The sequence below is a fragment of the Leguminivora glycinivorella genome, chromosome 8 (genome assembly GCF_023078275.1).
Source record: "Leguminivora glycinivorella isolate SPB_JAAS2020 chromosome 8, LegGlyc_1.1, whole genome shotgun sequence".
NCBI lineage: Eukaryota > Metazoa > Arthropoda > Insecta > Lepidoptera > Tortricidae > Leguminivora > Leguminivora glycinivorella.
Window position 1 is genome coordinate 504,929 of NC_062978.1, and position 15,300 is coordinate 520,228.

Here is a 15,300-nt window from a genome sequence, read left to right on the forward strand (position 1 = left end):
TTTGTAGGCATTTAAAAAGGCGGCATTTCGTGAACATCAAAGCAGTGGGCCTTCTGTACTTGTACTATTATATATTCTGTGCCTTAATCTCCGCTTGATTTAACCTGACAGTTCGCTTCGCCCCAACGGAGGTGGCCATCCCCACTCTGTAGGTGCTCGCTCACACCACTACCCGCCATTTTTGAGTGCATCTTGTCTGCAGTATGTCTCACCTGGCACTCTGCGTCGCCGAGGTAGCAGGTCTCCCCCACTGAGGTGGGGCTCCACAGGTGCTCGCCGCTGACGGCGGCCTCGCTCCAGTCGGGCGTGGAGCGCAGCACGAGCGCCGCCGGCCTTGTGTGTCTCACCTGGCACTCTGCATCTCCCAGGTAGCAGGTCTCCCCCACTGAGGTGGGGCTCCACAGGTGCTCGCCGCTGACGGCGGCCTCGCTCCAGTCGGGCGTGGAGCGCAGCACGCGCGCCGCCGGCCTTGTGTGTCTCACCTGGCACTCTGCGTCGCCGAGGTAGCAGTTCTCCCCCACTGAGGTGGGGCTCCACAGGTGCTCGCCGCTGACGGCGGCCTCGCTCCAGTCGGGCATGGAGCGCAGCACGAGCGCCGCCGGCCTTGTGTGTCTCACCTGGCACTCTGCGTCGCCGAGGTAGCAGTTCTCCCCCACTGAGGTGGGGCTCCACAGGTGCTCGCCGCTGACGGCGGCCTCGCTCCAGTCGGGCGTGGAGCGCAGCACGAGCGCCGCCGGCCTTGTGTGTCTCACCTGGCACTCTGCGTCGCCGAGGTAGCAGTTCTCCCCCACTGAGGTGGGGCTCCACAGGTGCTCGCCGCTGACGGCGGCCTCGCTCCAGTCGGGCGTGGAGCGCAGCACGAGCGCCGCCGGCCTTGTGTGTCTCACCTGGCACTCTGCGTCGCCGAGGTAGCAGTTCTCCCCCACTGAGGTGGGGCTCCACAGGTGCTCGCCGCTGACGGCGGCCTCGCTCCAGTCGGGCGTGGAGCGCAGCACGTCGCCGCTGACGGCGGCCTCGCTCCAGTCGGGCGTGGAGCGCAGCACGAGCGCCGCCGGCCTTGTGTGTCTCACCTGGCACTCTGCGTCGCCGAGGTAGCAGTTCTCCCCCACTGAGGTGGGGCTCCACAGGTGCTCGCCGCTGACGGCGGCCTCGCTCCAGTCGGGCGTGGAGCGCAGCACGCGCGCTCCGCCGGTCTCTTCGGCCGTGCGTCTGTGGACAACATTCAAACGTCAATGATGGCATGTCATTGAAGTGACAACACAACCTCAACCACAACCAACCAACAAACACATCAATCATTGTCGAAAAGATTCGATGCCGGAGCGAAAGTGTTAAGGCTAAATTTAGATGGCGCGCGAATTCGTTAGCGATTTTAGACACTTTATGGTCTATTGAGGATACGATACGACTGACCGATCAAATACCGCATTGTTATGAAACATAGTGGGAGGTATTGTACCGCCTAGCCCTTATTTTACAATGACACGTTGAAGGAAATAGGTATACAGGGAGTACGCCGGCAAGCATTGGAGAACTTTGGGTTCTCAAAAAAAAAAAAGACTGTTGGATATTTAGAACATTTTTTATTGAATAGACATGTACCTAACATAGCTCTTTGATTATTTTATTATACATTGTAAGTATTGTAACTAATATCATTTCATTTTTTGGCTTTTTTTTTTACTAAATATTATAGGACATTCTTACACAGATTGACTGAGGCCCACGGTAAGCTCAAGAAGGCTTGTGTTGTGGGTACTCAGACAACGATATATATAATATATAAATACTATAAGGGATCGTCTTCCTGCATTTATGTTTATGTTATTTTAATGTTTCTGGAATGTCAATTTTGATGATATCTGACTGTTAACCTTAGAAGTATTTGATTTCTTGACTCCACAGTCAAACTTATAACATAGTTTTGTGGAGCACTGTCTCGTATATTTATACCATTGTTACCTTTTATTATAATAATTAAATAAATAATAATAAATAATAATACATAGAAAACATCCATGGCTTCCTTTCTTTTCATGTACCTATCGTTTCCTAAAGGTATATCCATACGTATAATATAAAAATAGCCTTTTTAAATTACACTTCAATTTATTGTCATCCAATATCGTACAATATCCTGTCCCGCGCCGGTACCCGGCCACAAAAACAGAGACTCGTGAGATTCCTGCACCCTTCAGGACAGCTGTCTTCAACAAATAAAACCTCTTTCAGTTTATTGTTTCTCGGATTATTTTCCGTGTAGGGTTCACATCTTTTACAAAGACGCTGTGCAAATAAACAACCCTCAGACCAAGGATATATATGTCGGGACTAACAAAGTCAAAGGCCTTTTAGGGATAAAACTAGATGGCGCTGTTTCGCAGCCTGGAAGTGGCAAAAAGATCATAATATTTTTGCGTGATTTTATTTTTATAACAACAAATGACATATTTCTTTATTTTAACATCATGATATCACGCCAACACACATTTTGAAAAAAAAATTGCAGGCATCATCAGTATAGTTATGATAGTATTTAATAGGTGGCGCAAAAAAGATTCTTAGTATGAAAATTGTCAATCCTATATAAATCATCCTTGGTCTTACTATGGCATCTGTTGACATTACTTATGCTAGGGGTCTCCAATTGGTTTTGCCTCTGACCAATTTGCTCCTCAGTTTGTACAATGGAAATCATCGAAGGTTTATGTGATGTAGTGGAAACGTAGACGAGTATTTTTTACTTGCTCTAATAGTACGAGTAGGTCGAATAGGACATTGTTTCCTGACATTTCCGTACTAATACAGTTTAATAGATTTATTTCAGGCCCTAATTTTATTGTTTTTTATTATGTACTAGCTTTTAGTAGTAGTAGTAGTAGTAAACTCTTTACTGTACAGTCAGCCAAGAAAGTGGTTTACCACTTTTCGACTCTATTTCAAACGTATAAGGTCGAAAAGTGGTAAACCACTTTTGTGCTGACTGTATAATTAATAACAAAAAACACAGTAATTACAGTAAAGAACAGTACAAAGTACTTTGCTTGCTTTTGCCCGCGGCTTCGCTCGCGTTAGAAAGAGACAAAAAGTAGCCTATGTCATTCTCCATCCATTCAACTATCTCCACTTAAAAAATCACGACAATCCGTCGCTCCGTTTTGCCGTGAAGGATGGACAAACAAACAGACAAACACACTTTCCCATTTATAATATTAGTATGGAAGTATGGATTGTTATGAACTTGGAAATTAAAACAAAATAACAAAACTTGCAATAAATACTGGACTTATTTTATAGATAATCATGTATAATCTCGATAAAATAAGGGCGATAAGGTAAGAGCTAGTAATTTCGCCACTCCCTTCCCTCCCGTGGGTTTCGTAAAAGTCGACTGTGAGATATGGGTTCAATAGTGGTGTTGTGGGCGATGGGTTAGCAAACTGTCACTTCAATATCATGCACGTTACCGTTTTCTACCTAATGTAATGTAAGTGATGGTTTGCCGATAACGTACCGATAGTGCAATCGTTGGCGCTCCGTAGTGAATTGAAGTTGTCTCTCTCTAACGCTGTTCTGTGTTGTCGGGACAGAGCCAGTAGCGTATCGTTCGCAACAGCGCGTGAACGATTGTAAGCTTGGCTAGAGGCCCAGCGCTCCGATTCCCTACGAATCACTACGGCGTAGCACGGTGCTACAATTGGAAGGCTAATCCGATTCTACAAAAATATTTTGTTATTATGTTAATGTTGTTATGATCGCGTCATGTCACTAATAGCAACAAGAATGCGACAGAATTTGTTTTTTAAATATTTTAAAATATGTCTCTTGAAAGTTGCACGATCGAGTAACCCATTAAAAATTCTTGGTAGCCACATATACTTACATAGTAAACATAGTTCATACGAAACAAAACTTAATTAACACAGAGTGTTATCAGTCAAAGCGCCGGGAGCGAAATTCGTGCTAAAACATCGATAACCCCTTTCAAATTAACCGAATAATGAATATTCCTGTAGATTTTAGCATTTTGGTGTTCCGGGCCTTATTAGATTTACATTAACTGTCAAAGTTGCATCGTTTTTAATTAAAAAATATTATCGCATTTATTGTATCTTGACTTTGGTAGCCTAGCGGTAAGTACGTGCGACTTTCGTTCCAGAGGTCGCGGGTTCGAACCCCGGCTCGATGAGTTTGACCAATGAGTTTTTCGGAATTTATGTGCGAAATTGATATTTGCCAGTCGCTTTTCGAAGGAAAAGTCAAAAGTCTAAATATTCTTTATTCAAATAGGCTTACAATAAACACTTTTAAATTGTCAACAATGTACAATATTTATCTTATTCTACATATTATCAGAGCTATTTATTGGTGCAAATGGTGCAATGAACAATATTGTTTTAAACTTAAATAAAAATTATATCAATCTAAATTGTATAAAAAAAACTAGACTAAAAACTTATAGAGGTAGAATAAATTCTAAATATCAAAAAAATATTATATAAAAATACATTGAATTATCAATTATCATCATTAATAACCTATATAATTAATTGTTTTCAGCAATACTTGTATCCCACGGTGTTTCATCATTCATGTAGTCTTGTGTGCTATAGTAGGCTTTAGAGATCAGTATACGCTTTACATATATAATGTTTAAATCGATTAAAAGACAGTTCAGTGATGGCATTAGGAAGTATGTTATAAAATCTTACACAATTACCCATGAATGATTTTTTAATTTTATGGAGCCGAGTGAAGGGCACTGCAAGCTTATGCTTATTTCTAGTGTTTAAATTTTGTACATCACATGAAATAAAACTATGGAAACGGATTAAATCGCGTATAATGAATTTAAAATTCATCCCGACGTTTCGACCTCTTTACAACGTTCGTGGTCACCGGGTGACTGAGGAAAAATTACAATGTGCAAAAGTTACCCACATACAAGAAATATTAACGAACCATGACCACAATTTTTTTTTAAACAGTAATGGTAAATTTTTGAATGTTGTATAACTAGCTTTATTAAAAGTGTGTGAACCTGCCTTAGAAATCTATATTATTTGTGGTAGCTTTTGCACATTTTAATTTTTCCTCAGTCACCCGTTGACCACGAACGCTGTAAAGAGTTCGAAACGTCGGGATGAATTTTAAATTAAATCCGTTTCCATAGTTTTATTTCATGAGTAACTATCGCGGTAACCGAAGACAATATTATGTATGTACATACATAATATTCTCATAAATATATTGACAATGCACTGTCATCATATTTATGTCCTTAAACTTATCTCTAAGTGAGTCTGTATAGTTCATTTTGTATATTGCTCGAATAGCCCTCTTCTGCAGAACAAATCTGCACTGCAGAAAACATCGTGAGGAAACCGGACTAATTCCAGTATAAGTTCTAGTGTAAGAGTTTTGAATGATTCACGGTTATTTTCATTAGACTTATATTGACTGTGAGTATAGTGTGTTTGGACAGACCATCGAGTGTGAATGCGACCAGTGATAACGCTGAAAGTGAACGCAGCCGACGCGCGCGAAGGAGGGTAGATCGCGCGCTGTCTATGCAACTTTGACATCCACCCGCCTTTGTCAGTTTTCCGTGACCATGATGCATGCAACTACGTCGAAATATCGGGAGCTCGACAAAAATCATAAAGGTAATCACGGTCTATATCCCGGTCAATATAACAGCGATGCGACGCATACGAAATCAAACGTTATCGATATGGAAGTATGAGACGCGACGGCGACGGTCGCCCACGCAAGACACTGCGTAAGGTCTAGTGTACCCTACGGGTTGGAAGGTCAGATGGCAGTCGCTTTAGTAAAAACTAGTGCCTACGCCAAATGTTGGGATTAGTTGTCAAAGCGGACCCCAGGCTCCCATGAGCCGTGGCAAGTGCCGGGATAACGCAAAGAGGATGATGATGATTGCATCTTGATTTTATCAAATCTTAACTCTAATTAACGATTGCATCTTGATTTTATCAAATCTTAACTCGATCAAAAGTACAACACGTCAAAAGTCGGTTGTCTATGGGCCGCAGTGATCGCTTACCATCAGGCGACCTGTCTGCTCGTTTGCCTCCTATCCCATAAAAAAAAACCAAAACACATTAATGTAACATGGGGTAAGATTGAAGGGTTTTTCTCGCGGGTTAAGATAAAAACTGCCTTCGTTCTTCGTTATTTAACTTATATATCTGATGTTAACGCCCATGACAAAACCCTTCAATCTCGTCCCACATAACCTTAATTGAAAAAATCATGAGACAAAATCCACTTTTTTATTACTACTACACGGTTTACAATAGTTTGGTTTGGTTGTCACACCACACTTGTCATCTAAATGTGGATTGCAAATATACAATTTTTACAGGTGATTGTTCCTATTATACACAACTTGAAATTTTGTTAACAAAGGAGAATGAACACGAAACGTCAGTTTTGGCAAGACGAATAAAGCTTCTGCATTCTCGGTTTATAACATTTTGCATTATGGTTGCTGGCTATGAATACGTGAATTGTAATTACAAAATGAGCATGTATGCGGTATCTCATCGAACTTTATAATTGACAACGTTTCAAAATTTTCAATGTCCCTAAATCGAAAACCATTTCGAGATATACGCTTGTAGATCACATAAATAATTTTTTTAATTTTTTTTTTCCGTATTTTTAGTATAAAAAAATCTTAAAAATAGCTTAAAGGGGAAGTGACGTCAAATAGCTGATTTAAAGCTGCCACTATAACAAAAACATCTTCCAGTTGGGTTGTCACTTGAGTTTGACAGTGACACTTATCACTCTTCGTAGCAAAGATATTAAAAATTTCATGGCTTAGTCTATGGTTCGTAGTCATTCACTGTTGGTTGACAGTGACACTTGAGTCACTTGACAGTCAGACATACCGAACTGTTTGAGCTGACTGTTAAAACTTTTTTTTTAGAAATGATTTTGTCGTTTTCTTGTGTGTGTGTGGATTGAGTGAGCACCTTCCGAAAATAAAAAAAAATATGCTGATCATTTAGTAAAAGTTCTAAAACAATTGTAAAACGAATCTCTGAATTTGTAAAAAGATAAATCAAAAGATACAGCCATTAACATGTGCTCACTCAGTTCTCACAAACTACCAACGAAAACAGTGAATATATTCATTTAACATATAATATTTATATACTAACATTTAGTAAAAAATAGGCCAACCTACCTCTATAAATATTAGATCACCTAGTGACGTATTAAATTTTTTACAAATAGTTTCTTATGCTCACTCAATCCACACACTTTTGAAAAGCCGAATTTTGATGAAAAACATAAGATTTAGACCGCTATTATATGTGTATAGTTTAGTAAAAGTGAAATGGGAATTTGTAAAATACAAAACGAACCACTAACGTGTCAGGTTTTTTTATAATAAATTTTTGTAAGTGCTCACTCAGTCCACACGTTTTGAGAAAGTTAAAAATGTAAATATCTTACGATTTGTAGCACCTAAGACACTCGAAAGTACTTCAACATTTAGTAAAAATTTTTACTAAATATCCACCATCTAATATTTTATATTCGTTGTCTGGTTTTAAAGATATTCAGACATAACTTTTCTCATACAAATGTATCAAGTAGGGTGACTACACTATGTCGGCTCCTGATTTTCCCCACCTTCCCATTGTCATATTGAGATTGGGGAGTTTCCTTCGTTCAATTTTGATAATATTAAACTAATACCATATTAATTATCCATCTGCAAACTGTTTTTAGGTTATGTTCTTGGCCTAGTGATGATGTGTATTGTGTAATTTTTATCGACGTCAGGATAATAACCATATCGACATGCATGCATTAAAAAGGACATGAATGATAATTGGTAAGAAACAAAGAATATAATACTTCACTAGTAAGAAACCAGAACCTGGTAATCTAATCGCGCTAACAGATGAGCGTACCGGATTTGTAAGTGGGAGCGAGAAATAGTTATTCTTTTCTCGCTCCCACTTACAAATCCGGTGAACTATTATCAAAATTGAACGAAACTCCCCAATCTCAATATGACAATGGGAAGGTGGGGAAAATCAGGAGCCGACATAGTGTGGTCACCCTACTTGATACATTTGTATGAGAAAAGTTATGTCTGAATATCTTTAAAACCAGACAACGAATATAAAATATTAGATGGTGGATATTTAGTAAAAATTTTTACTAAATGTTGAAGTACTTTCGAGTGTCTTAGGTGCTACAAACCGTAAGATATTTACATTTTTAACTTTCTGAAAACGTGTGGACTGAGTGAGCACTTACAAAAATTTATTATAAAAAAATCTGACACGTTAGTGGTCCGTTTTGTATTTTACAAATTCCCATTTCACTTTTACTAAACTATACACATATAATAGCGGTCTAAATCTTATGTTTTTCATCAAAATTCGGCTTTTCAAAAGTGTGTGGATTGAGTGAGCATAAGAAACTATTTGTAAAAAATTTAATAGTATATAAATATTATATGTTAAATGAATATATTCACTGTTTTCGTTGGTAGTTTGTGAGAACTGAGTGAGCACATGTTAATGGCTGTATCTTTTGATTTATCTTTTTACAAATTCAGAGATTCGTTTTACAATTGTTTTAGAACTTTTACTAAATGATCAGCATATTTTTTTTTATTTTCGGAAGGTGCTCACTCAATCCACACACACACGTTTTCTTGGGTGTATGAAACAACACATGTGACGTCACGAAGCTGTTGTCTTGACGTTTGTAACTTACGCTCTTTCTGCTCGAAGTAGTATTCGTGTTTTAGTTGCAACGTTTTAAATGATGAAACTAAATTCTATAACACAAATATTATGAATATTATGCAAGTATATAACAGAGAGAAAATCATTATGATTTAGGTTAAGTACATCACAATCACACCATAGAAAAATAAGTAAGGGAAGAGTCGTAACTCCTAGTAAATTTGGGTTATTTGTAGTGACATCTAGCGACAATCACGCGTTAAATAGCGTAAATTATCATTACTGCTACTTGTCAATAGATGTCGCGACGAACGAAGAGTCTAATGCTCACCAATTTTTAGCTAATATTACAAAAGTATTAATCAGTATTCTGTTTTCAATTCCTTTTGCTTGTAATATAAGTTGTGAACTGTTCTAATCTTAAATTTTTCGCAGAATAGACACTTTTGACATCTAGTATCGAGTAGTGGTACTGATAATTTACGCTATTTGACGCGTGACTGTCGCTAGATGTCACTACAAATAACTCTTCCCTTACTTATTCCTCTATGATCACACTGAAAAAGTACTATATTCATGAGCGGTATTTAGGGAATAAGGCATCTGAACCGTGTTTGGATAGAATATAAACAAGTCGCAGAAGTGCAGTGAATCACGGTTATCGGCGTGCAGTGAAGACTGTTCGGTTGGAAACAAGAATATCTAGAAAATAATACGACTCCGACGCAAACTCCAGGGATAGATGTTTATTCAATGGTTCTGACTGAAACTTTCTACATTTAAACCAAATTCAATTTTGCACCCACGTCGGAAAAAAATACTCTCGTTGTGGCATCCTCGAAGGAGCTGGAGATTGTTTTACCAAAAATTTGACAAATGTGAAGGCCTAGTGCAGAAATCACATAAATGCAATTCCACAATCGATTTATGGTCATTTATAAAACCGTAATACATATCACAAACATATACATAAATAATCCTAGTTAGTTCACTTTTGACCAATTACTTATATCAGTTATATCTCCTTTTTTTTTAAATTATAATTTACATTTAATAAGTACATTACGATACATTAAATAATTTGAAATTAGAAAAAAGTTCCGGAAAAAGTGTTAGCCAACGTGGGGGAGGGCAGCACCATCGTCGAAACCAAGCCATCTGGCAGCGGGCTTGAAGCGGTGGCGAGTGCCTCGAATGCACATACTTGTAGCGCGTATTACTGCGACATTAATTCTCGCTCGAAGCCAGCCTAGGATGGTACTCAAGGAGCGATTCCAGCGTTCAGATATGGTTTCTGCCATATGTTTAATGAAGGAAGACATTTGCGGAGCAAAGACACCGTCGACCGATGTTACGAGTGGGGTGAAAGTTGCATGTCGTAATTCACAGGCATTATTATATTTTCTATGTTTTTCATCTTCGGCTGATTTAAGGATGGAAGATACGGGTCTTGAGATATAAGAAGGAGCGTCGGTGTCAACAACACGGATGTCAAATAACGCCTCCCTCTGAGCATCCCATACCCCACGGCAAGAAAGGTCTGCACGTATGCCGCAGTCGTTTTCAGCTATTATTGGTTCTTTTGTTACATTGCCCCAAGCGTATTGGCAGAGTTCGCAGAATAGATCCCTTATCTCGTTATGACGCCGTGTGATAAGGCCGCCGGTTTTACAACAGAGTGCATGATCGATGTTGAAATGGTTGTTACCACAACCGTCGCACGTCTGTGGCATAGCGTTTGGTGATCTATGGTAACGTATTGAAAGTGCATCTCTGAACTCCAATGGGGATAGGTCGAAATGATCCTTCTTTGTGGGAATAACTGAAAGCCAATTTGAGGATTTTGTTTTCATTTTAGAAGCAATGGATCTTCCGATTGCTCTTTTCTTAGTGGTACTAAAGTTATTTAATGTACTTTCTAGAAGTTTATCATCAAGGGCTTCTTTTTCTCTGCGGCCCTCTTTGCGAGCATCATTTAGGGCAGTAACGTGGTCAGATAAAACAATCTGTTGTTTGTCTATTAAGGCGGCTGTGAGAACCTTACATCCTTTGTTGGAAATTTCATAATTTAGGTTGGTGGCGTTAAATGGGTCAAAAATTGCTAATCCGCCTTTATTTACTGGTAAAGAAAATAGATTAGCTTCTGTCGGGGTGACATTGCTTCCAAAGAGAGTTGGCAGAAACAGTGTTCGTAGTGCATGTGTTACTGGTTCAAATAGTTTGTGGGAATTTTTCAGGACTCTTAGTATAAATGACCATTGAGACTGAATCGCTTTGGTAAGGGAAGTATAAGCAGCTTGCGGAGAGTTTTTACAAATTTCTGTAATTTTTTCTATGGTAGAGACGAATCTGTTCACATTATTTTGTATGAAGTCCTCTTTCCCTTCGCCTATGTAGCTTCCCAAGAAACGTGATCCAGTAACAATACTTAGGTTAGTGTCTCTGAAGATTTGGTGGGCTGATTGTTTGTCGGTTTCGGAAACTATGAGTATAGTTTTTTTAGCTTGCGGAAAGTATCCAAAGGATGATCCTATGCTGTTAAGTTTGTCCCACCAGGTGCGTAGACTTCCCAGATCACCTTGGGCTGAAGAGTCATCGGCGTACCAGGTTTGTGTGGTTCCTTGCTGATCTTTAAGTTTGTTTATGATGGGAAGTGTTGCAAGGGCGTAGAGCGGCATGGCCAGTGGATCTCCCTGAGTTACTCCTTCTTGACTGTAAAGTCTCATGTCGGAATTGCGCATGACAAGTTCCGCATGACCATTATAGGTGTTATATAGAAAACGAGCACAGTGTGGCCAATGTATTCTAGCTTGCCATAGGGCTAGTTGTCTATTAACGGCGTTAAATGAATTATTGGCGTCGACGAGAAGCATTCCCCAGTTTGAACCGGGGTGGCAGTTAATATTGAAGAGGTCACTCATTGCATGTATTGCACCTTCGATACCGCTACTAAGACCGCTACATAGTTGTGACTGACCGCATGCCTCTGTTACTTCGGAACCGGTAGCTAAGATCATACATTTTGATAGTATACGTCTTAAGCACTCGCCAATGCCAATGGGCCTCACACCGGGGGATTTATCTAAGGCTATAAGGCGGCTCGACATTAGTGCTTGTATATGGTTCCAAGAGACATATTCATTGTTAAGTTTCATTGTTAATTGTGCTATGGAGTTTATGAGATGTAGGCTTGCCTCACCGAATCTGAGGAGGAAATCCTTCCAGTTTTCGGAAGTGCTACCGGTTGGGCCACCGCCACCATGTAACTTTCTAGCGACTTGTTCTACATGGCTGCTAGTTATATCGACCTCTAGAAGTGGTGGCAGGTCAGTGACGCCGTTAGGAAGAGTGAATAACTCCGGATCGGGAATGGTATGGTGTGGATGTTTTTCTTTTAGAATATCACCGACTGTTTTACCGGTAGGATCTATTTCACCATGGGTATTCAGTATTTTGCTGGTATCTTTTGTTACTAGCCAGTTTACAGCATCACGTACTTTGCCCCTCAGGATTAGGCGTGTAAATTTTCGTGTGACGTCATCAATGTCATCATTATGCTTTTTACGATCGAATGAATTACGAAGGGTGTTGTCTGATTTGATTGATTCGGTTAATAGAATATCATACAGTTCATCAGCCCAAAGTTTAAGACGTCGTTCTAATAATCGGCATATGTCTTTCGCTTGTTTGATATTCTTATCTCGTTGAAGCATGGTTACGATGAAGATTAGAACTCTCTCAGAGGGATATTGGTCATTGGTTAGCAGCTCTATTTCATCTGCGAGCGTATGAATAAATTTTCTACTGACAGTATTAGAACAAGGGAGGTCATATAGCTTGCCTCGAAGAGTACAAGCTTTATTCCAGCGTGTCTGCCATATTCCGGTCTGCGCACCTCTGTTATTGAGGTAAGGCGATCCAAAGGCGTCTTCAAGTGTGGATATTTGTGGTTGTTGTAGAGATGGAGCGGCATATATTGGATGCTGAGGCTGAGACAGGCAGGGGGCGTTGTGGGCAGCGCGTATGTGGCGCTGAAGCCCCTTCCTTTTGAAAGGTTTGGAACAAATGAGACATGTTACCGTATCTGCATTATTATCCTGACTAGTCGGATTGTTGATATTCATTGTTCGGCGTCAATGTGTAGAACTCCCAAACAGTCCGAATTGTATAGACATGGTATAAAAACGTGAAATATCATTTGATTTAGGTAAATAATATCAAAACACTAAAATGTTGGTAAATATGTCACAAATTTTCTATAGGAATGTCAAATGATAGAGGTGTCAAAATTTCTTCTAAATATGTTTTCACTGAAAATTTATAGTATTTCTTTAAGATTTCACTTTCACAGAATATTTTGTGACTAATTATAATGAAGGTAATGAAGGTAAAAATATTATACTATAGGTCGCTAAATATACCGAAATATCGCAACAAATTTTAATGTGCGACTTATCGCTCCTAAGCATAGACTAGACTTATATCTCCTATTAGATCTACCGATGTGGCCTGAAATGACTTTCATCACCATCATCCTCCTTGCGTTGTCCCGGCATATGCCGCCCGCGGCTCATGGGAGCCTTGGGTCCGCTGTGACAACTAATCCCAAGATCTGGCGTAGGCACGAGTTTTACGAAAGCGACTCCATTTGACTTTCCAACCCAAAGGGTAACTAGGCCTTATTGGAATTAGTCCGGTTTCTGACGATGTTTTCCTTCACCGAAAAGCGATTGGCAAATATCAAATGACATTTCGCACATAAGTTCCGAAAAACTCATTGGTTCGAGTCGGGGTTCAAACCCGCGATTGAATTGAAAGTCGCACGCTCTTACCGCTAGGCCACCAGCTGCGGTCTGAAATGACTTTATCCACATCAAATTCATTTAAATGTCACTCCTCGCTTTGGTATCTGTGCGCGTCTATCCGTTCGCTGACGAGTTCGCCGCGAACCGATAAACAAAACGAACTCGCTTCCTTTCACTGAGTGCCTCGCCGTTCTTTTTTCGTATTTTATTGCCTTTGCCCGTTGTATCGGAGCTTGTACCACGAGTTTACACGTTTTAGGAAACGTTACGCGATAAAAACATGCACTGTATAGAATTTGAAGAAAGGAAACAGCGCCCCCAAAATTTACTTTTGAATTTGTTCCTAGAAGGGGTAGGTAGAACACATGAAATTGGTTAAATTTCAGTGCCTTTATTAGCAACAAAGAGGTTAAAAGAATACAAAATAAGCGCGTTACAAAACACGGAGAAACTAAAAAGCAAAAAATAATAAACCTTTGAATTCAGATTTCTTATCGTATTGCAATAATCTAAACATCCAAATTATAAACAAATCAATTATTTTTGCAGTCGGTACCAGACCTGTTCATCGCCTTGCTATTGCCTGTTTGCCCCACCCAACCATACGCAGGCTGGCACCGACTCCAAAAATAATTGATTTGTTTATAATTTGGATGTTTAGATTATTGCAATACGATAAGAAATCTGAATTCAAAGGTTTATTATTTTTTGCTTTTTAGTTTCTCCGTGTTTTGTAACGCGCTTATTTTTGAAGGCGGTTTTTTTTTTTGTTAAAAAAGTTTATTTATTTGTTGATTTTTAGTGGTTCCTATTGATATTATATGTATCAGTCCGAATACATGTACACTAGTGAAAGAATTATCCTTTAACTCCTAACCATTGAGGAGTTGACCTTCCATCATCAGCTCAGCCACATAAAATTATTACCATCAGGCGTAAATACTGGTTTACCTTTGAAAAATACACTAAAAACATTACATGTGCCTATAACATTTGAAGAGTTCCCTCGATTTCTCCAGGATCCCATCATCAGACCCTGACTTGGTGCCAATGGGACCATCTCGGGGTTATACCCGTTCGATCAAAAAAAAAATTTTGAAAATCGGTCCACAATTCTCGGAGATATCGAGGAACATACATACAAAAAAATAAAAAAAATAAAAAAAACATTCAGTCGAATTGAGAACCTCCTCCTTTTTTGAAGTCGGTTAAAAATAGTGATATAGCAGTGACAGGTTGGTATCCCATCGCTCAGACCACATTTGAACCCATATACAGTGTGTTTGGTTAGCGGTGTCGGAGCTTTTAAGGACGTAAACTACAATCAATTTTATCGATAAATTACCATGCGATTTTTTTTTGTGTCAACGGTAATTAAATGGCGGCAATTTTAAAATTTCAAAGAGCTGAAACCGGGTGCTCGTGGTATTTCTGAAATTATCAGTCTGTTATCGGTCCTATCTTCGCAAAAAAAATCTCATTAGAGAGCTCATTGAATAAGCAAACTAATTAAGCTAATTGTTTGACTCAAGTATTTGAACAACGAGGTCAAAAAAATATGTAAAATAAATAACAGTAATAAATTTACCTAAATTTTTCAATTAATTTCATTTTGCATGAAAACTAGGTCGTTAAGATAGGTTTTTTTTTGTTGTTATTTGTTAGAACAGATGATGTAATACCTTAAGCTTTAAAACAGGAGGTCAAACCACCATAAGGATTTTTTTGTAGGAAGGGAAAAAAATAAACAA

General features: G+C 39.2%; 1 protein-coding gene across 1 annotated transcript in view; it reads right to left on the reverse strand.

The window, feature by feature from the left end:
• LOC125228633 (eye-specific diacylglycerol kinase-like) overlaps positions 1-15,300 on the reverse strand; it is a 198,533-nt gene that overhangs the window by 72,569 nt on the left and 110,664 nt on the right. Inside the window, exon 2 of the mRNA XM_048133289.1 lies at positions 213-1,209. Within this exon, the coding sequence (XP_047989246.1) occupies positions 213-1,209 (997 nt within the window). The remainder of the gene's footprint in view (positions 1-212; positions 1,210-15,300) is intronic.